The following is a 24,365-nucleotide window of genomic DNA, read 5'->3' on the forward strand; positions in this document are numbered from 1 at the left end:
ACCATAGGAAATACCCCAAACGTTTATTATATTTGGATTATGTTTAAATTAATTTTCAGGACCCTGCTTGCCTTGTACTAATCATCAATCATGGTAGTGCCCTTTATTCAGTTAAACCAAAAATGTTACACCTTTTCCAGCCCTATTGAATTTGAGTTATTCTTTTATGAAGACAGATATGTACATAGAAAGTTAGTGTTTCGTATCCATATTTGCTGTCACAAGCTCTGCCAAATAAAGTACTACGTAAACTTTTGGTTTATCTTACCAGTATCTTAATTACAACTACTGTAGATGCATGTTTTTAAGTTAATATCATTGCTATGCATAATTGGAGCTAATAAAGCTTGACCTCTAATGTTCGGCATTTGAGCTGTCGCCAGAAAACGGATAGTTTCAAATCCCGGTCACTGCTGAAGGACAATATTTTTCCAATTAAGAATTTAGGTTGTATACTCTTTAGACTTTTAATAATTTTAAACTGTGTATTACAACATGTTAATCATTAAACATTAAAAAGTCGGTATATTTTATAAAAGCAAGATTGCTCAGTTGGACAAAACTACACAACCTACCACCTTTATCATAAAATATTTTAATTATGCAGAAATAGTTTATGCATCAAAGTCTTTACTGAAGATATTACTAGTGGTATTAACAATGAATGACCTTGGACAGGCTGTAAGCTCAAAGTATTGCCGCGGTCCATTTTCTTTGTAACCGTCTTTAACAAAAAGTAACACCACGATACACCACCATAAACGATATTAATTTAGGAACTTAAACATATTACATAAACCGTATATGGTTGGTATTGGTATTTTAAAGAAAAAATACACACCTTTATTCCAATGTGGTTACATGTGGTTATATCGGAAACGTTTTTTACGTGCTCCTTCTGACCATATAAAGTTTATATACTTTGTGAAAAGTCATAATGTTTTAACCTTTTCTGCGAATATGCTCGTTATCAGAGTAAACAAAAGCATACCTTTAGAATTTAATTAATAGGGAATATAATATGGAATCGCGTATCTAAAGAAATTAATAACGATATAATTATATTCATAAACTGTAGCTCAAATGGTAGTATAATATTATTCCATATTCCATTTTATATTATATGCATATTCGCAGAAAATCATTGATTTTTTAAATATGTTTGTACCACCCACACTCCCAGGCTCTCCAATGGAATGTCAATTCTCCTGGTATCCAAGCTGGAAATAGCAATATTCTCGTGTACCGTTCTTGTCAGGGCTTGGGCTGCACCAGTAGCACCATCCTGTACTTTAATAAGCAAGTTTTAAATATCCTGCTCAGTTTAACATGAATCTTCTCACCTGTAAAGCAAAAGTAAAAATAATTTTAAAATTATTCTTGCATTAAATAATAAAGCTTAGTACAGTATATGCAAATCCCTTTTAAGCAGTATTTTTTAGGTAAGACTGTGTAAGAGTAAAAATAATTGTGGCACACACAAAAAGAAAATTTACAATAGAACCATATTATATTGAAATTAATGCCTTAAGGAATCAGTTCCATATTCCAATGAATGTACCCCACATTACTTCAGAGCCCATGGTATTAATTTCTTTAGAAATGGCTTTAGCATAGCCTGTGTAATGTACTTCTAGGCTACGAAATTTTATTGCATCTATTTCTGTTGCAACTGTGGCATGTTTATGACAGGCATATTTGCTTTTTTAAAACTACAGTTCTGTATCCATTCTGTCTACAAGAACCTTGGAATATTAGTATTGCATGAATTTTGATTAAAATTTGCATACATGTTGTTTGTTGCCCTGGAAAAGAACAGTAATTTAGTTGTTCAGTGGGGCCAAGTTTTTTTTATAATGTCTTATATTGCTGATGTAAATTTTACAAAATAGACATTAAGTGAATTTCATCCTAAGTGATTTAGGATAAAAATCAGATTATCTCACTAAGGGATTCTAATGGTATAAAAATATAACAATGAATAAGACTGGTCAAAATCTGTGTGCTCTTAAGAAAGTTCAACTGACAAGATGAACCAAGAAATTATTTATGGGTGCTGTTTAGCATTAACAATGGCTTAGCCTGGCTCAGAATTCAAAGTCAACCTTACATGTTAAGACTCAACTTCAAGTTTCTCAACTGAGACAACAAGAGCATAAATAAAAGCCCAAGGTGGATAATGCAATAAATACCAGTAAATTTGATTATTCCTACCAATAAAACTATGATCTACATTATTAGGGTGTAAATGTTAACTAACTGTAACATGATTTGAGGAACGACAAGCAAAGGACAGAAATGTGAAGCAGTGGTTAGTGTTCTTTATTCACAAATGGAAAGTTTTTGGTCCAGATCTAAAGTGAGACACTGCTTTTGTAGTCGTGAACAAGGTACAGTACTTGTACTTAAATTGCTCCGGTAAAATATCCAGCTGTATAAATGAGTGCAAATGTAAGTTGCTCTGAATAAAAATGTCATCCAAATACATCAGTTACAGTAATAAAGTCTTTAATGGTAATAGTAATAGTTGTATACCACATGCCTGTTATTGCAGGGATTCTCAATCCTGATCCTGGAGGCCAATACGACCGCTGTTTTTTGTTCCAGCCAGTCCCTCAATTATACTACTAATGATGAAGGATTAATTTGGCATTTTTTTACACGTGACAATTTTTACGTCTTAAACATGTTGAATGTTGACTTTTATCTCTCACAATTCATAATTAAATAAAATAGTAGAAAAAAATCTTGCAAACATTTCAAACCAGCAACTTGTTAGTTCAATTTATAATGCAATCAAGTAATTGAACTCAGATACTGTAGAATGCAAACCATCACGAATGAAAGCCTCCAGAATCAGAATTAGAAAACCCCTGTGTTAGAGGACCCTAGGTATACTGAATACACAACCATGGTAGCCAGAATGAATGTTAGCTTTGTTTGGTAATCAAAATCAGTTAAAGATGGACAAGGATTGGTAGAGGACTGGAAAAGTGAAAAAAAAGAGGACAGAGACAAAAGGAGACAAAATGGAGAAGAGAAGGTAAGAAAGAAGCTACAAGGTAGTTCCATTTCCTAAGCAGACTAAGAACCATATTCAGGTAATCTTATAAGAATTACAAGAGAGCTTGCTGTTTTGTTATTTAATTGTATTAATGACATTCTGATTTCCTATATTTTGGAATCCCCTATGTGCATGTGTTCTCTCCTATGTTATGTGATGCACTGTTAGAATGGAAATTGGTCATATAGGAACTGGGACTCAAGTTTGAGCCTGATAATTACTCTATCGCCAAAGATCAAAAAGCTGCTGAATAAGCTTTAGTAATCCATTCTAGGGAGGTGAAATTATTAATCTATATTATTTGCTTTTATAACAAACTGGTAACAGAATTTAACACCTCCATTTACATTCCACTGTATTATGTGTTTTTGTGGATTTAATTACTTGGTCAAAAATAGTACAATGAAAACTATTTTAAGTAATTTGAAATATCAAAACATACATTAAGGAGCTAAATTAACTAGCGGTCCAATGCTACAGCTTTACATATTTCAATTCCTACAACACTGAAACACATATTTTTCCTGGAAGAGCAATTTATCAAGATCATTCATACTGTAGTTACAGTATAAAAGAAAAATATAGTATACTAGATATGGTCTTAAAATATTTTACCTAATCCATTCATGAATTCATTTGACTCCTCCCCAGATATGCTATTTTCAAGACCTGGAAACTTAAAAGATAAATATTGAAAATATATATATCTTATAAAAATGTCTCTTCGTAATGAACATCAGAATCCAATTTGTGTTCAGTGTCAGAAATGAAGTAGAACCTAATCCACTCAATGTGATTAATCATTATTAATGACAGATGATATAACAACAACTGGTCAGGACTGTAAGTTTGTCTTGCAGACATGTACAGGAACTATAACTGAGAATATGAAATCACTGCTATGGGTCCTGTCTAACTTGTTTCCATTTTGTTTTTAACCCAATGAATAGTTATCTTAAACACATCCTCAAGTGGTATGATAAGCTGCTATTGAAAATCTAGAAAGATTTAGATGAATGATGCCAACTCTCAACAAATTATTTCTGTTTTGCAGCACTTTTTTACCTTAGCACATCCTACAATCCATAATTAGAAATATCATATATAAAATAGAAATATCACATATAAATTAATGTTTTCTTAACGGTCTGTAATATATGAAAACATCAGTTCAGAACAATATACTGTACTTGACTTGTACACAGAAACCTTTGACCAAGTCAAATCCCTTTTTTTGTTACAGAACAGTTATGTATCCAAAGAACATTATGGATATATCATTAAAACCACTACTTGTTTCCAGTTCATTAAACCTATTCACAAAAAATTAACATTAATTGCCAAATTTAAAAGTTTATGCTATGTGGTGAAAATAAATAATATAAAGTATGCACAATACAATCCATAAATAGAGTACACATTTTTATGTTTTAAAGTCATTAAAAGTAGTATACAGCATCACTGTAATGTTATTCATGGAATCTTTTAGGGTTAACTTTTAAGAAAAAGAAAAAACAATACACTGTGCAAATTAGCATACTTATTTTCCAATTTCATGCTTGACTAGAACATCTGTGAGTGTTTTGAAGTCAGTTACAAACTTCTTGTTCTTCTCTCCCTCTTGTTTCTCCTCTATCTAAAGCCTGAAGAGAAACTCCTCCTACTGTACCTGCAAGCATGGGCGATGTTAGTGGCCTTCTCAGAGGCCTGAACTAATGCAGTCATCAATTCTGACATCTTTCAATCGGGCTTTCAATTTTCAACCTGTGGTAGAAAGAAGAAGAAATATTAAATAATAATTATATAGAAATACTCATTTTTTAAACTAGATTATGTGTTTCACTTTTTTCATATAAAACATTGTGAGGCAAAGAAACCACAATATCTTCTTACCTACTCTGTTACAATATTCACCATAAAGGCTTTTTAATGATGAGAACCTACTTATTCCAATCCTAGTAAATTTTCTAAGAATTATTTTCTCATTTTAGTTTGTGCTGAAATTTGCAATATTAAATTGGTAGTAGGTCAGTAAACAAAATAATATAAACATTTTTAGTTTTTGCTTTTTCTTTGCAGTTTTAAACTGCAGTAACTGCCCTCACCCATGATTGTTTAGTACTCAAATTCTTTTAAACATGTTCACTTTAAAGCAGTGCCTATTTATACCTCAATAAAATGGAATATCAGTAGAAAGAGGGGATAGTTTTACAAGGTGCTGCATATTAATGTTTTTGATTTACCACTACTAACACCTTTCAGTACACATATGATTCCACAGGCTTTAGCATTGCATTTCCACAGGCTTTAGCATTTAGCATTTCACATTAATTTGATGTTACTGTGCTTTGTAGAAAACCGATTGCAAATGATGCGAGATAGAAAAAGGGACAAAAAGGCAAAGAACAACATTCACCATTTGGAATGGATAATTTTGCACTTTTAAAGCTATTGATGCAGCTAAGCTATATACTGTACATATAAATATTTCTACTTTTAATATTTAATTCCATACACTTCGTTTTAAAAATGTGCCTGGTTGCCATGTTTACCCAAATTTGTTTTATTGTTACATGGCACCCATTTCAATTATCTCCACTTTAAAAGGCATTTCATAAATTGGTGGTATTTGATTTATATAAGCATTTATTAGCAGTTATTTTTCACCCAGAAAAAAACAATGGTTTTATTGTTTAAGACATGGATTGATAATCAATTTTATCAGATTTTAAAACCAATCAATACATTAATTATGACATATTTAGGAAAAATGCAACTTGCTGCACAACAATAGCCCTGCTCATTTAAAACTAAAGCAGAGATTGATAACATTTTTTAAATTATTCAAACCCTTCCTAATGTATGTACTGTACTTGAGTGTTCAAATTTAAGACATCTAAAGGTAAAATAACTTAAAGTAAATGTCAGAAAAAACTAAAGATAAAACTGAAATATGCTCATTACATAAGACCCATGAATTTAATACTCAGTGGAAACACCAACTGCCACAAATCATTTAGAACACCTTTACACACTGGCTTGGTGCAGCTTTTACCAACTGGTCTTCATAGATTTGCTTAGGTTTTCTCGGATTCTCAAGTCTCAAAGTTATAAAGTGAATATAACAAAAATTGTTATTATGCCACACAGTATTTCAGCAAAAACTATGCCCCGAACAAATATACATTTTCTATGGGATATTCATAATTTTTTTTTTCAGTTCCATCCAAGTTGCATTGTGGAGTATCCGGGATATTGGTGACTCATAGACAGCTTCACCCATCTCACCCAATAAACTAAAAGTAACCTTTGGCCTCAAGTTAGCATTCTTTATCATCCTTGCTTGGTTGCTCAGTTTGGAGGGATAGTCTGATCTAGGCAGTGTCTGGGTGCCTTCAACTTCTTTGTAAGTTCTTCTTCCACATTGCTTCTTCACCTTCCTCACAGAGATGTTAAGGGTCTCTGAAATGTTTTTAGAACTTTCTAATCTGTGGGTTCATATTATTTTATGAGTTGAGTTGTTTTGAGAGCTCCTTGTTCTTCACAGTTTAATATTTGCTTGAAATTCACTGCCTGACTTAAGGTAACCTTAATGTATATTTATTTTTAAATAATGTGAATCATTATTATTAAATACAGACAGAGGCCCACAACTAATTGTGTGGCTCATTAAAGTCAATTGGTGCACCTAAATTAATTTAGGTTTGCCACAGCACAGGGTTTGAATACTTTTACAATCATAACTTTTCCATTTTTATTCCATAATAGTCTATTTACTTCTTCTTTGAATGTTTAGAGTAGGCTGTGTACATAACAAATGAAGTACTACTTCAAAATGTCATGGACTGACAAAATGTGAAAATTGTACATTGGACTGAATACTTTTGCAAGGCACTGTATAATAATAATAATAATAATAATAATAATAATAATAATAATAATAATAGTTTACACTTATATAGCGCTTTTTCTGGCATGAAAATATACTAAGCATGAAAAGAATTATCATTCTATGCATGTATATATTTTGAATATTGTGATATGTATTAAATGTTTTTGGAGTCATTTTGATTAATTGGTCATTTTGACTGACAATGACACATTTGAGTGACCTTTGATCACTGCACATCTTAAGCTATACATCACATCATTAGCAGGAAATCTTTCTAGACACACATAATGAGATGATTTAACCTGTTCAAAATCAATAAAACAACTATCAGAGAATGAAACATGTATGCCATGCTAATAAAGAAAAAAATGCCTTTGTGCCATCAAACTTTTGAAACCACATCTCTGGTGGACTTGCAAGCAATGGAGTCAAGTCAGGGATGAATCACAAGATTTTGTGCAGACCAGCCTCGTGGACTGAGTGTGATGCAGATGTGCAGACATACAGTACAGACGTGCAGAATGGAAATGTTGTGTTCAACAGATCAGCTTATTAGGGGGTTCAAGTGTGATTGGCTATGCTGGTGTGTTAAGTCACTACAGTACTCTGACTGCATGGCAGTACACTACTTAAGTGGCAGAACTTCACTGACTTCCCATTCTTGCAGGCTCATTCTGACATGAAAGTATTTCAAAAGACAACTCACCTCATTCTACTCATGTAATAATGGCTTTCTCGTAAAATGAGAATGTCTTGCAGTTAAGCTGTGATGCCCTTAACACCAGACTTTATTTCCATGGAACATTTGTGGAATAAGCTGGAATGATGTGAGGCATCTGGGATTCACTGCGAGAGCAGTCAACAGGATCTTCGAGTGTAATGGAACTGAAAACAGAAACAAGTCAAAAGCATAAGCATGCATCTCAGATGGACAGCTTGTATAGTTTTCAACAGTGCTCGCACACCACTAGCCAGTTTTGCAATAATACCAAAACAATTAGAGACCAGGAAATATATTTGTGCTGCTTCACAGAAGTGAAAACACAATGACACTGCAGAAAAATATGAATTTTCATAAAACACTAGAAAATTAAATTATTTAATAAATAATTAAATAAATTATTTAACTATAAATTATCCAGTCCTGGTGGAGCATCAACACATGGCCACGCCAGGGAGGGTGCTCCCACAGATCCTGTAGACTCAAACTTCCTCCTGTGGCTGAAAAGCCTGTTCCTGAGGCTGGATCTCTTAGTTCTTGTGATACTGCTGCCCTGTGGCTTTCTCATGCCTGGCAGAAAAGTCATTGACTATGAACAACTTGCAAGAAGCACATTGTGTCTCATTAGCTACTGTATATGTTCCAATCTTTTTTCAAATCAAAGTTTTTGCCCTCGTTAGAAGTCCTTGAGGTACCCCAAACCAGCTGAAGAGGTACCCTATTAGAGCTTCACACACTTCACAGTGTATGGGGGACACTAATGGCTTCCCAGGCGTAGCATATTATAGTACAGCTATGGCTCTGTCAGCAGTTTCACTGGGACAATGTTTAATTTGTGCACCAAGAAACTGGCCTGTCTTGGTAATAGGACTGCATGGTGGACCAGTAGTGGCCCTCCTACACTGGTCCCCATCTGTTTCCTTGGGGTGCGCATTGATTGCTCATGCTTGTCCTGGCACTTCCTCTACCAAAAGTCATTGTCCGATGAGCAGATATTAGATTGCATGGTTTGGGGTCTTTGGCGTCTTCTTATGTCAGCTGGGCAGAGGCCTGTTCTGTAAAAGCACTCCAAAGGGCATGTGAGGTGGAGGAAGTATCTTCCAGCCTCTCTGGAGCCACTAGATGCATCTGGTGCCACAGGTGGTCTGGAGTGAGACCGTAGACTAACTGGTACATGGCCAACTGGAACATAGGACTCTCTTAGCCATGTATGTGTCACGCCCAACATCCCTCCCTAGAGGGCGCTCCACTGCTCCCATTATTGTTCGTGTGATTGAGATCTACAGGTGTACCCTTTTAGCGTTATTATTTAAAGACCAGCTCCTCCAGTCCTCGGGGCTCATCATTAGGGTAAGATGCCGTGAGGCCCGCCTAGCACCAGGAAACCCTACGTCCGTCTCCTGAGGGCAAAGGCCTGACCATTTGCCCAGAACATCGTAAACTGGCCAAATACCATGAACCCCCCTCTTTACCATCAGACCGAGTGACGTCAGAAACGGAGAAGAAAACACTATATAACCCAAAAGTTTGTAACAGTACGGGGAACAATACTTCGGTTTTGTTGTTTCTTGCGGGAAACAAGACTTCGGCTTTATTGTTCCTTGCATGCAATAAACTCATCTGTTTTACTTCATCTCGGGATCAAGAACCTTATTTCTTCTGTTACAACACTTGTAAAGTCTGACCTACCTGGAATTCCTAAAAAGGGAATCCACTGTAATCTTGTGCTTTCAGCATGCTTGTTGCTTCCAAATGCAGATCTGAATTAATCCATTGTGTCCCCGCGTTCCATGCCACTCACTGAAATGGTTTGTTCTGCTTCTGACACCAAATTGGTGAAACCGGTTAGGAAAGGTGAGAAATAGCAGGGCGGGAGAGATTGATTCGGGCTCACCAAACTTTATTCCCCTTGACTTTACACTGCAGGCTCTAGAGATAAGAGAGAGACATACTGTAGGTGCAGCCACTAAGCATGATATGAGACAAAAGCTTCAAGGGTGAGCCTTGTGAAGAAAGTGTAAGGGTCTCTGGAATAGTCCACTGGAATGGATTAGAATTCTACAATATAGTGTTACACATGAGAGGTAATTTAGTCCATCTAGTTTTGTAGTTATTTGATAGCTACAGTATATATCTTATTCAGCGGTTTCTTGAAACAGGAATCAGCAACTTGGCTAGGTTAGCTTGTCCCATACTCCCACTACTCTCTGTGCAACTACAGTAAGTCCTTAGTTTGATATCATGCACATAGTGTCCATGAACATAGTTTCCCCTCTGGGTCATATTTTACTGTTGATACAAAAGTCCACAGGTTTGACTTTGTCATTGCCTTAAAATACTTTGAATACTTGAATCAGGTCCCATTTGAGAAAGGCCCACCTTTTTCAATCTTGTTAGTGTAAGACATTCAATGAAGCAGCAATATTTTTTTACAACTTTTTTACAACAGAGACCTGATGGCTAACAAGACTATATTCTAAGGTCATTGTCATGAACCGCATTCCTACGACCACCTCTCACCCGCAACACCCACGTACTAATGAATCAATTGTCATTCCTCACGCCCTTCCCTATTCATACCCTCTCACTCTACTCAGTCCCCACTCACTATTGAGAATTACTCTTCTGCTGCGTGCTACAACTCTTGACCTGATTGTTAGCTACCTGACCTTGTTTCCTCCTGCTTCGACTTCGCCCCGCTTCTCATCTCGGATTTGGATACACTTGACCTGACTCTTTTGGCTACCCGACCTAGTTCTTTGTTTCAATGCCAATCGGTTGCAATAACCTTCAGTCCCAGCGCCGCATAGGGTCCAACCTGGTGCTCCTAATGCCATCTTTGACAGTCATGGCCTTTGAATTCTCACATTTGACTTTGGAAAATGGCAAAACAAAAAAAGCCAACAAAGGTAAAAAGTATTGTATTTAACATCTCTACATTTAATAAGTCAACTTCATTACTATCTAATGCTGCCCTCCAGTGGCATTGTGTACAGTGCAAATAGGAAAATAGAGTATAACTGTTTAATACTGTATTGCTTTTTTTCAGCCACCCTAAAATCAGACAGCATTATGTATATGATGCATATAATGATATACTGTATGTCTGTATGATTTCAGTTCATTACCACTTTTGAATAGTTTTTTACTGATTAACAGATTTGTTCTCATAAAAGTTGTTGTCCAAAATCATGCTATTTTTTCTTCCTGCATATTTAATTAAAATGAAATCTCATTAATTTTATAGGAATCGAAATTATTATTATTATTATTTCCAGTTTAACTTACAGAAAGACACTTATCCTAGAACAAAGACAGGGAGAAAGGGGACATAGAGAGGAAGGAACAGCAGGAAGACAGATAGAGAGACAGAAGAAACACCGTTACCTTTCTCTTTCTGTTTTGTGCCATACAAGAGGACCTAGTTCTGATCAGTCTTGGAAACTAATTTGACTTTTCTTTTAGAGAGCTTGCTGTCTTATATATTATAAGGAAATTCTACTTTAATTTATTGTAGAAACCTCAGGCCAAAGCCTGAAGCATTTTTGGATTAAGGGGACTGATTCCCATTCACTTTTGGGGAACCACATTAAAGGAAGGGAGATTTAGCACTGGGTGGTATTCTTTTATTTAGGACACAAGAGAAATCTCTTGTTGGCCTAACAAGGTTAGGTGTAATGTTCCAGGTTACAGGGTCAACATCCTGGGATTTCTGACTCTGAAGAATGTAGACCACTGAGACACCTTATTTTGTATAAAGCATAACGTTTAATGTTATATACAGTAAAATTATATGTATTGTTTGTAATATTTGTCATCAAATTGCTTATGTTTGTATTGGATTTTTTATTCTTTTGCCAGAGCTTAGTCAGAGAATAAAGAGCTCTACCAGAACTAAAAAACAATCCTACTACTCAGATTTACATAAAGGGGAACTGCAGTCCCAATTTCTCAGACTGGTTATTAAATCTTATTTATTTATAAAATAAATGAATTGATGTTATAGAAAAAAATCACAAATTTTGTATTAAGCATGAAATGTGAACTTTGTGAAAATACTGTAAATTGCCAGATTGTCAGTAACTCACATTTGAGTTCCAACAAATTGCAACATGATGCAGATCTTCCTGCTCACTACTCAAGCTATGTATGAGTGAACAAGTACAGGCTGTGCAGCAGACATTTCACAGCAGAAATACTCCAACATGATCTGCATGCAGAGTAAACAAGTAAGCAGCATTTGTAAGCAAAACCTGCCTTTAAATTGAGAGCAATATAGATCCAGCCATTCAGAATGGGTACAGGATAATGCAGCGAATTGCAGCGTGCATGCCCCAGTGCAACATACATTTATGTATTCAGTTGCAGCCAACTTATGCAAGGCGGCTCCATTCTCAAAGTTCTTTAAAAAACATTTTGTTCATTACAAAAGGGTGGGGGTGATACATCCCATTGTGTTTGTTACGTTCTGCTTGGGTGCCGGGAATGAATGTTCAATCTCCTGCACTTATCTCATTGTTTGTTGTTCTTTAACATAAGGCAATCAGCAATCAAATGGCCAGTTTTATAAAACCACTTGTTTTTCCTTAGTGTGTGTACTGTAGTTTTAAAATGTGAACATAGATGTGCTACACACTTGAATCACATGAAGTCATATCCACTGTTATGCCAAACCAAAAGTATACAATTAACTGGGGGTATAATCTATATATACGTGCATACTTAGTTTTAATGGACAGTAGGAACAAGTGATGGTTAATTCTCAAAATGCTGAAAAGAAAAGAGACACAACTTTCAGCATTGGATTGCGCAAACAATGAAGAAGAGTGCAAGAGACTGTAAATTCAACCCCATCTGCCCAGAAAAACTGCCTATTCAAAATAACAAACACAGTGTGATGTATCACTCCCACCCTTTTGTTAATATGGGTGTTAAAGAAGTCTGATGTCTGTTAAAGATGTCTGTTAAAGAGGTAGGGAGCTGTGTTGCATGTGTAGGCTACAAAGGAACAAGTGAACTTTAAGGTAAGGCAATCAGCAATCAAATAATTTGTTTTTCCTGTACTGTGGTTTTAAAACATGAACAAAGATTACATATCAACTACTAGGAGGACAAAAAGGGCAGCAAAAAACGCATAAAAATGAAAATTTAGATTTTAAATTTTATAATTAAAAAAAAACATAGTGGCATTAAAATCTATTAAAAACTAAATGCTGTATACACGTAAAAATCAATTGCAATTTCTATTTAAAATCATCTTTAAATTCTCTTTAATAATAATAATAATTATTATTATTATTATTAATTGCTTACACTTATATATACTTACATTCTGGACACATGTGCAGCATCCACCTGGATGATGCAATGGCAGCCATAGTGCGCCAGAACGCTCACCACACATCAGCTATCAGTGGGGAGGAGAGCAGAGTAATTAAGCCAATTTATAGATGGGGATTATTAGGAGGCGATGATTGGTAAGTGCCAATGGGAAATTTGGCCAGGATGCCAGGGTTACACCCCTACTCTTTTCGAGAAACGCCTTGGGATTTTTAATGACCACAGAGAGAGTCAGGACCTTGGTTTTATGTCTCATCCGAAGGATGGCGCCTCTTTACAGTATAGTGTCCCCGTCACTATACGGGGGCATTAGGACCCACATGGACCGCAGGGTAAGCGCTCCCTGCTGGCCCCACTAACACCTCTTCCAGCAGCAACCTTAGTTTTTCCCAGGAGGTCTCCCATCCAGGTACTGACCAGGCTCAACATTTATGAGAAAATGTTTTGTCTGTTGGTATGGAAGTTCATTCATGATATTACTTAATATTCAGAAATGTGAATATAGTTTACAAATTATTTTATTGTAGAATGTTTATTATGCCCAAGGAACAATCTGTTAAAAAACCTCCATTCAGAGCTGGAATTGAATGTGGACCCTTTTGTGTGATAGCACAGAATCCTACCACTGAGCAACAAATGTACTTCACCACTTTACCAAAGTAACTGCAGCAAGTCAGTGAATTTACATTTGAATGTATAACATGTTGTGATATTAAAAAAAATAATAACAATGCCACTACAGTGTACATATTATTTACTATTTCATTTTTAGAGTCTTTATTTGTTAAGGTGGCTGAAACAGACATGGCAAAATGTTTCCAAAATAATCACAAGTGAACGAGTCAAAGACATTGATGTAGAAAGCAGATGTAGAAAGCAGAATACAGTGCTTCTACCAGCTATATAATTATATTGTATTTAGATCCTTTAGCTCAGCACAACAAATTTCCCTTTAGTTGTAAAATTCCATATTAAGTGGTTAAACATGTACAATAGAGAGATTAAATGAAGCAATCATTTCACTAACATCTATTGCACCACAAGTGCCACCTATCAATTATCTTTGGCCAGTGAATAACATACTGCAATGCAACACACTATTTTTACCATATTTCGAAGAAATGACGCACATTCTGAATGACTGCATCTGTATTTCTATTGGATTAAAAGATTATATTGTTATTCATTTCTTTAGATACGTGAATCCATATTATATTCCCTATTAATCAAATTCTAAAAGTATGCTTTTGTTTACTCCGATAACGAGCATATTCGCAAAAAAGCTTAAAACTATCACTATTCTCACAAAGTATATAAACGTGCAGTAATATGGTCAGAAGGAACACGTAAAAATGTTTCCGAAACAGACTTTGATGCTTAAAATGTTTAGGGAGAAATGGAATACTGGTGTGTATTTTTTCTTTAAACTACCAATACCAGCAATATACAGTTTACATAATATGTATATGTTCCTAAATTAATATCTTTATAAGCATCTGAAAGGCATGGTGAATCGGAGATTCTCAAAACTTACTTTGTATGATTGGAAATGAAAACATGATCAGATCAACGAAATGCTGTGGTGTTACTTTTTGTCAATGAAAAAATAAAGTCTTTTCGTTTACAAAGACGGTTACAAAGAATGTGGACCAGGGTAATACTTTGAGTTTACAGCTTGTCCAAGGTCATTCATTATTAATACTATTAGTAATATCTTTGGTAAAGACTTTGATGCATAAAATATTTCTGCATAATTAAAATATTTATGATAAAGGTGGAAGGTTGTGTACTTTTGTCCAACTGAGCAATCTTGCTTTCATAAAATATACCAACTTTTTAATGTATAATGATTAACATGCTGTAAAACACAATTTAAGTTTAAAAGTCTAAAGAGCATACAACTTAAATTCTTGATTGAATAAAGATTGTCCCTCAGCAGTGATCGGGATTCGAAACCAGGTGTTTTCTGGTGACAGCTCAAATGCTGTACATGAGAGGTTAAGCTTTATAAGCTCCATCTGGCGGTTTTACAAGGTAATTCCGGATACTATTAACATAATCTAATTTGCATACGGTAAAGCGCAGTGTGACACGAAATGATGTGTTATGACTGCATCTGTATACACAAGCCTGCTTCTTTACAATGTAATAAGGCTGCATCATGTCACCAAAGTTTTGTTGCCTCATTCTGAATCATAGAACATGAAGCTGTGCATACCTGGAAATTTCGTTAACTTGTAAATCGTTACAATTTACTATGTACATTTTACTTTCATTGTGGTTTTGAATGCTGATTCATTCTAATCCTGAAATATAAAAAAGAGCCTTGCAGTTTCTTTTTAATTATTTACCGTAACTATTTTAGCTCCAGCTCTGTATTTTCCTGATTTGTAACAAAAACAACAACAATAATAAATGAACATGGCACATAACAATTCTGACTTAAGCATCAGTTTCTTGTAGAATTGCAGTACCTTATTACTCTAGCACCAGAAAAGTGATTTGAGTTTGAAAATTTGTTCTGGAGACAACACCTGAAATAGTGGAAATGATACAGCACAAGGTTAAGAACAATCATCATGCTTTCTTCTGCAGTATTTTACTAAGCATTTAAATGCTATTACTTATTTTTTAATATTTGCTTTATTTACTTATTAATATTTACTTTTACTTCTGTTTTAATATAAAAAAATGCATTCTCTTACCCATCCCGACTCTAGTCAAAGATAATAAATGAAAACAAAAATACATTCCTTCTGATGTTTCATTAATAAAAAGTTTAATGAATGAATGTCTAAACAAGTGCGAGTGACAAACCCATCTATCCTGAATGGAGTGTGCAACAAAGCATTTAAGTCAGTGGTTCTCAAACTGGTTGGATTAGGGGTGGTACTTGGTCCAAAAAGTTTGAGAACCACTGATTTAAGTAATAAAATATGTGACAAAAAGATTTGAAGTCAGACAAAACAAAATATATTTCCCTTGCCTAAATGCAAAGTCTTCTTTCTTACTAAAACCCAACACAAAGCATCACCTAGTCAAAACCATCCCTATTGTCAAGCATGGTGGTTGGCTGTATTACAATATGCGGCTTCTCATCAGCAGGGATAGGGAAGCTTGTCAAGAGTTTGGGGAGAATGGATAGAGAAATGTACAGGCATATCTTAGTGAAAAACATTCTTTAATGTGCTAAAGAACTAAAACTGGGATGAAAATTAATCTTTTAGCAGTTTCTTAAAGCACAAAGTTAAATCTACACTGGAGTTACCTTAAAATAAGAAAGCAAATACTGGTCCAATTAAATGTTTTAACTCTGATAGGAAATCTTTGAAAATTGCTGTCCTTCAAACTCGACCAACTTGACAGATATGGAGCAAATTTGCAAAGAAGAATGGACAAAAAATTTGGTATACATTTTGACTCAGCGGAGTGCATACTTATGGAACAAACATAAACTATATTATTTTTTCCTTCATATGTTTTGCTGACATTTAACTTTGTCCACCCATAAAAGTATTCAGCTTGAGCATTTAAAATTTGCTTAAAAATATTCCTTTACAAATGTGTATAAGAAGAGTGTGAATACTTTTACAAGGTACCGTGTGTGACATGAAATAATAAATGTATATTAATAATAGTTAAGGAAGGTAAATATGTAATGAATGTAAGAAATGTATTACAAGAAACTTTAATAAAAACAAATATAGTTTAAAGGAAAAACAAACGAGAAAGAAAATGAAGCAGCATTATTTAACATTGCTGCAAAGTGATTAATTCACTGGTGTTTAAAGTTAAGACAGCTGCTTTCAATTCTGGTGATATGGATGATACAAAAAATCCAGATACGACCTCAGGAAAGCCATCAAAATAGTTAAATTAGAGTCATATTATCACGGCTGCAACATACTGTATAGAACATGTGGAGTGGTATACTGTATGCACCATTACAAACTACAAAACGCAACCCAGCTATATCACACAACAGTCTGACTCTCTTCCTGATTAGCTAAATTCATTCTATGCTCGGTTTGAGGTCAGTAATGCAGATCCATCCAGGAGGATTCCGAAAATCCAAGACGGAAGCCCACTGATCATATCCAGAGCGGATGTGTGTAAAGTTTTTAAAAAGACCAATCCACACAAGACTCCTGGCCCTGATGTTATCCGTGGCCGTGTTCTGAAGGCATGTGCAGACCGGCTGGCAGATGTCTTCTTGGACATATTCACTCTTTCTCTAGCTCAGTCTACAGTTCCTTCCTGCTTTAAGAAAACCACCATTGTCCCTGTTCCTAAGAAACCCAGCGTCACAGATGTTGGAAGGGACGAATAGTGGAATGGTGGGAGAGCAGAAAAAGACCCTATGCGAAGCGGCAGAATGGGGAGTTAGCCTGGGCTCATCTGTGCAAAGAGTTCTGGAAATGCTGTGTAGAAACCTATGCCCTCAGGACTCAGGACAGAGTGGCGACCTGGTGCTAGGCGGGTCTCAGGACTTCCGAATGTCAATGCTGAGCGCAGGAGAATAAGTGACCCGGAAATATATAGCCCCAGAGAGAGAGAGACCGGAAGGAGAGCAAAGCACAGGAAACTAGGGACAGGACAGAGTAGGAGAGCCCTCTGGCTGCAGAGGGTGTGACACCCAGAGTCAGTTGCCTGAATGACTACTGCTAAGTTGCACTCACATCAGTTTCTAGCGGTTGGTCAAAGCATACATCACCTCCTCACTGCCTGACACCCTAGACCCACTGCAATTTGCGTATCGCCAGAACAGGTCAACAGAAGATGCTACTGCCACCGCCCTCCATACTGCCCTCTCATACCATAGCCCCCTCAAAGTTTGTCATCAAGCTCCAGGACCTGGGACTGAACATCTCCCTTTGTAATTGGATCCTGGAAGTCTTGATGGAACATCTGCAGGCGGTGAGAGTGGGCACCAACATATCCTCTACCCTGACTCTAAACACTGGAGACCCTGCATCGCAAAGTACTGCAGAGAGTGGTGAAGTCAGCGCAGCTCATTAGCGGCTGTGAGCTACCAAACATCCAGAATATCTACTCAGCTAGATGTCTTAAGAAGTCCAGGTCCATTCTCAAGGACCCCGGTCATCCCAGTCACAAACTGATTTCTCTCCTGCCGCCCAGTAAATGGTATCAAAGCATTCAGTCGAAGACTAAGAGATTATGGAACAGCTTCTACCTCCAGGCAATAAATAATTCTAAATAGCCAACCTGCTGTTCCTTCAGCAAATCACCCGTAATGGCTACATGGACATACAGTTTTCATTGTATTCAGCATAATGCACTATTTGGACATAATATATTGCATACACCCTGGACATATTGAATGTTTACCAACCAGAAGTCAAATCTTTGTAAAATATGTTTTTTTTCTTTTGTATTAATCTATAACTCAGAGCAGGAAGCGCAGAAGACTCCGAGTAGGGTGAAAATCTGTAAGGCTGCAGGGCCTGATGGGATACCACCCCGCGTCCTTAGGACATGTGCAGCCTAGCTGACCACAGTGTTTACGAACATCTTTAACTCCTCCCTGTCACAGTCCATTGTCCCCACATGCTTAAAAAACCCACTATTGTTCCACTCCCCAAAATGGCAAAAGTGACGTGCCTGAACAATTACCACCAGTTGCATTAACATCTATGGTAATGAAATGCCTGGAGAAGCTGGTGTTGTCACACATCTACTCCTCCATTACAGAGTCCCTGGACCTCTTACAGTTCGCCTACGGGAACAACAGATCAGTTGATGATGCTGTCTCCCTGGCTTTACATACAGCCTTGGAACACCTGGACACTAAGGACACGTATGTGAGAATGCTGTTTGTGGACTACAGTTCAGCACTTGATTCCATCACACCCAGTCAACTGGTGACAAAGCTCAGGGGATTAGGTCTGTGCAACTCTGTCTGCAACTGGCTGCTGGACTTCCTAATCGAGAGACCACAGGTGGTGCGGATAGGTAATAAAACATCAACATCACTCACACTGAGCACTGGAACCCCACAAGGCTGCTGTCTGAGTCCAAGGTTGTACTCCCTATTTACTCATGACTGCACAGCAAGACATAGCACCAACTGCATCATTAAATTTGCGGATGACACCAATATAATAGGCCTGATCAGCGATGATATAGATAGATGAGTCCACTTATCCACAAGCAGTGTGATTGGCGAACACATTTAGCCATGCCCCTCAGACCACACCTACACCATCTACCTCATTATGATTTCTTATTTATTTCACATCTCCAGTCATTGTTTACATGTCTGCACTGTTTACATTCAAATTGTTTACTTGTTTGCCTGTACATTGACTACTGTTTGTATATTGTCTAGATGCACTGTCTGCACTTTATGTTTTTACACTTGTTTTAAAAATTGAAAGACTTTCTGTAAGTAAGAATTCCATTGTACCAGTACGTGTACCGGTTACATATGGCAATGAAGTTCAAGTTCATAACATATCTTATTGGGCAGCTAATCCAGAGTGTGGCTGTAAATTGAAAAGTAAGAAGCATTCAAGAAAAAAAGCTGTAATTCTGTTTTTAGCTTTTTTTTGCTTACCTTTTAAATCTGTGTACTATTGTAACATGCAAAAAACGCATGAATGATTAGCAGAAACAGCTAAACAACAATAAAACTACAGAAATGATCAATTCAATTTTACTTGCCATGGCTGCATATTACAATTTAAATAGTTAAAACCCTTAACGAAAATTGCCTTTCCTTTTTTTTTTCAGCGCATTTTCATGCACCACAGCACACATACAGTTATGAGAAAAAGTTTGTGAACCCTTTGGAATTATCTGAATTTCTGCGTGAATGGCTCCTAAAATGTGATCTGATCTTCATCTTCTGATCTTCAGTTATAGTAATAAATAAAGACAGTCTTATTTAACAAACAACACACACAATTCATGCAAAAATCCATATAATTCCTAAGGGTTCACAAACTTTTTCTCACAACTGTATCTTACATTAAAGTGAGAAAGTTATAGTTTCTGTGTCACCAGGGCTGGCTAGTTCTGAGAATCATAGCTGATGTCACTATCTTCACTCCAATGCTTGCCAGTATGTTTCTTCCTTTTCCTTTCTGCCATTACAATGGCTGCCACCACAGTGATTACAACAGTGAAGGTGATGATCAGGACTGTTACTGTCTCCCCGATGCATAGCTCATTGTCTACTTCTACAAGCCTGTAGCCATTAAGCTCACGTGGCTCTTTGCACGTCAAGTTGAAGTAATCATCCAAAAAGAGCTTCTGCACACTACGTAGTTTCCTGAAGATGCGCTGGAGATCACAGTCACAGTGCCAGTGGTTGCCTGCCAATAAAATGTGAGTCCCAAAGGTATGAATGCTGAGGAAAGCCTTGACCTTGACAGTCTTCAAATTGTTATGGACTAAGTTTAGTATGACTAAGCTGTTTAAGGGTGTGAAAACATTAAGTTCAGTTGAATTGATTTCATTTCCTTCCAGGATGAGAACCTCCAGTGATTTTAACATGGAAAAAATGCCATTGTTAAGGGTTATCAGCTTGTTCACCCCAAGGTGTAGCTTCCTGAGACAGGTCATGCGACTAAAGGCTCTGTTCTCAATTAAGCTAATGCTGTTGTTGTTCAAGTAGAGCTTCTGCAGGTTGTCCAGCTGTTGAAGGCTCCTGCTGCCTAAGGACCTCAGCTTATTTTCTGACAGATGTAGCTCCCTCAGGGAACCCAGGCCAGTGGAAAATCCACTAGTAATAATGGAGATCTTGTTGCGGCTGAGATCCAATCTCTGGAGACTTTCAAGGAAAGAAAAAGCACCATCCCCAATGAAATCAATGTTGTTGTCATTAATTAACAGCACCTTCAGCTTCCAAAGGGATCTGAAAGCCCCCCTAGAAATTACTGTGAGATTGTTTTTGGATAGATCAAAGTACTCTGCGAATAAAGGAATATCACGAGGAATGTAGTTATAAGCAGCACGGGAGCAGTTCACAAATTTAAATTCCTCCCAACAGTTGCACCTTTTTTCACATGGTGATTGAGCCACAGACTTGGAATACATGATACCAAATTGAAAGAGAAAACAAAAATAGAAGGTCATATTTGGTTCCTCAGGTTTGACCTTGTAAAACAAACAAAACAACATTTATTTTAAGTTCATAAAAATGCAGTAAAATCCTTATTTTCTAACCGTAACCCAAATCCCATGCATCTAGACAGATACATTGTAGAAAAATAATTTTATTTTAATGGTTCTACTTTCATTCTAAATTCAAATCAGTGTAAATTAAGTTGTCATTACTGGTACCTATGTATAGGCCACTGTAATCTAAATGATGTTCAATTTAACCATGAAAACATAACCACAGAATAGAGTTTTGTTTAAAATACAAATAAAACACCAAGTATTAATAAAAGGCAAATTGCAATAGTAAGCTTTTGTGTAGTTTTACTTTAATGCTAATGATCCATAAATCCATATTTCCATAAAATGAGTTTCCATGGAAACTCATTTAAACAGCAATTTGAAACAATGTATATTTTTTCATTCATTACTTTGATAATTATATCCCTGGGTCATTAATGCATTCAACCTTTATTGTATTTATTTTAGAAAAGCATACATTTGTTCAGTAATGAGATAGAAAAACATAAATGCAATTTTAAGTGGAAGAAAAAGTAACAAATATATTACAATGACAATGAGTAGGAAAAGTTAACTTTATTACATACCATATGTAATACCAAAAATCAAACCTTAGAACCTACACTGTGTTCAGGAAGGACACAAAATGATTTAGATATATTGCTTTTTGCATAGAAAAGTAATGAAGAACTTTTAAAAATAGTTTTTCTCTAAAACAGGAGCTTATGAAAAAATCTTACCTTAAGGGAAATTTGGTAACTTCTTTTCTCTTTTGGTATCTTTCAACAAAGTGCAATGAGAGATGGAAAAGAGCAGGCTTGAAAGTAATGTGCTATTGTATAGTGGGTACTTGTTGAAATGAGAAAGAATAAGAGAGGATGAATGTGTTAATAATTCACACAGCTAGAGGGAGGGCAATGTGCCTACCATCTGCTCTGTTTCCAGAGTGGAAGAGGCTCTTCCATTCTTTAGATTTTTATAAGCTGCAGATTGCGATAAAGCTGGTTACTGCATAACCCAAAATACCAAAGCAACCCTCCTGAAAGGACAATCAATCAATCCCTAGTAAGACAAATACCGAGTGTCTTTGGATAAAAAGTGAACAGTTAAATATTGCATAGACAAAATGCAAAACATTAATAGTTACATATGGCATTAAGCTGGGTATTTTAAATCCTTCCAGATTTCATATACAATATATACAATATATGTACAGTATATAGACTAGGTACAGAAAATTAGCTGTGACTCAGATACTGTATACTGTGATACTAGGCAAAGTATGCTACCCAAAACCCTATTGGACTACTGCTTGTGTTTCTTCAACCCTGCAGTTCCATTTCAAAGAGACCATATCATCTGAGGTTTTAGGGCCGTGGCAAAATGCAAACTGAGCTCTAGAGGAACGTACTCACAGAGGAACGTACCTCGGGAGTCTTTGGAAAATGCTATTGTAGAGATGATGAAGTAATAAAGCAGGGTGATTTATTATAAAACCACTAACATCAACACAGCATATGCATATTTTTTTCAATGTGAAAAACACTAAGACTGAACTTGTGAGCAAAGTACACAGAACCAAGAACACATGCACAATGCATGTGTATGACTCATAATATTAGGAAATAAAGAGTAGAATCACAATTATATTCACCATTGTATTAACAGTTACAGCAGATACAATTTTTAAAACTAATCTGAAATATTTTCAAAGAGAAGTTATTATCTACTGTATTTCACACTTGCATGTAAGATCACGCTATACACAGCGTCTGTATTTTTAGTATACTGCAGGAGTAAAGATTCAATGAGAACAAGGACACTATTTAACAAACAAATCTTGAGTGGATGAAAATATGTAACCTAGAATAGTGTAGAATTTTTTTTTGTCACGGATGTCGGAAAGGCATGCTGTGGAATGGCAGGAGAGCGAATAAAGACCCTATGCGTAGTGGCGGGATGGGGGTTAGCCCGGGCTCAGCTGGTCAGACAATGTCTGTATAGAAACCTATGGCCTTACGCCATGGATGTGGGACGATCTGGTGCTAGGCAGGTCTCAGGATATCCAAACCTCAATGCTGAGCGAGGAGGAAAGCGTGACCCGGAAATATATAGCCCCAGACATAGACACACCAGAAGGACAAACAAAGCACAGGAAACTAGGGACAGGACAGAGTAGGAGCGCCATCTAGCTGTAGAGGGCATGACATTTGTATGTGCTTCCTAGTGTTCAAAGGAAACGTAAACACATTTTTAATTTGGTTTCACTTTGTGGCGTTAAACAAATAGAGATTGTTGGCCTAATCTGGCTGTGTTTTACTCCCACCATACATATAAACACCGAAAGACGGGAGTTTGATTCCAGTCAATGTGTAACTCGTACTGCTAACAAAAATGCCTCTTGGTTTTCATTTGGAGATAACTAATATGATAAAATGCATCTGGATTACTCTGTACTAAGCTAAGTGCTTCACATACAGTATTTCATTGAAAATATCAGTATTACAATTGTTAGGAATAGAAGCAATTGTGTTTGTTAGTGAAACACTTTTGGAAAGTAACCTCTTGCCACAACACCAAAGGTTTATGCTACTTACAAACGTGCTTGATGAAGCCTGCACTACAGAAAAGTAGTATCAAAAGTTCTACATACTGTATTATAGGAGATTGTTCTATATAGGAGAAACTATAAGAGTTCTAATTCGTAGGTACAAAATCCTGATTGAGAGAAAAAAAGCCCTACATTTTTTTCCCTTGTCACAGTAGATAGTCTGACGCCATGACTTAACAATACATAAGACAAATTATGCCATAAATAAATAAAAATGCATATTTAATTTATTACAAAACCACTAACATCAACACAGCCCATGCATATTTTTCAGTCTCAAAATGGTTCCTACCAAGAGTTTTCTGTACATAAGATAGGGGAACCTGTCTTTTCTCTTTTTCTTGTTCCTGATGTGCAAATCATTGTAATAGAAATGCATACCTGAAAAACAACTTTTTATTGTTTATTACAGAAAACACGAGAAGCCTGTGCACGATTTCAACCGCACATCAGAATTCTGTAATATTTGAAAATATTTGTATGTGGTAAGTAAATACATTTTGAATACACTATCTTCAGTACTTCATTTAAATTGGAACGGTTTTACAATTATAAATCCATCAATTTTCTAACCCGCTTTATCTAGTACAGC

The 24,365-nt window shown here is 36.2% G+C and overlaps 1 protein-coding gene and 1 long non-coding RNA gene across 2 annotated transcripts in view; one reads left to right on the forward strand and one right to left on the reverse strand.

The window, feature by feature from the left end:
• LOC148648890 (uncharacterized) overlaps positions 1 to 24,365 on the forward strand; it is a 314,784-nt gene that overhangs the window by 123,672 nt on the left and 166,747 nt on the right. The gene's annotated exons all lie outside the window — the stretch shown is intronic.
• LOC148648894 (uncharacterized) lies at positions 20,045 to 21,078 on the reverse strand. Its single transcript, XM_088606606.1, has one exon. The coding sequence runs from the start codon at positions 21,076 to 21,078 to the stop codon at positions 20,050 to 20,052; it is 1,029 nt and encodes a 342-aa protein (XP_088462732.1). The 3' UTR covers positions 20,045 to 20,049.

The sequence above is a fragment of the Lepisosteus platostomus genome, chromosome 14, assembly GCF_059453375.1.
Source record: "Lepisosteus platostomus isolate fLepPlt1 chromosome 14, fLepPlt1.hap1, whole genome shotgun sequence".
In the NCBI taxonomy this organism is placed as follows: domain Eukaryota; kingdom Metazoa; phylum Chordata; class Actinopteri; order Semionotiformes; family Lepisosteidae; genus Lepisosteus; species Lepisosteus platostomus.

What these genes read in the sequence shown, in the direction of transcription:
- LOC148648894 (XM_088606606.1), bottom strand. Translation starts at nt 21,078, where the DNA reads ATGTATTCCAAGTCTGTGGCTCAATCACCATGTGAAAAAAGGTGCAAC.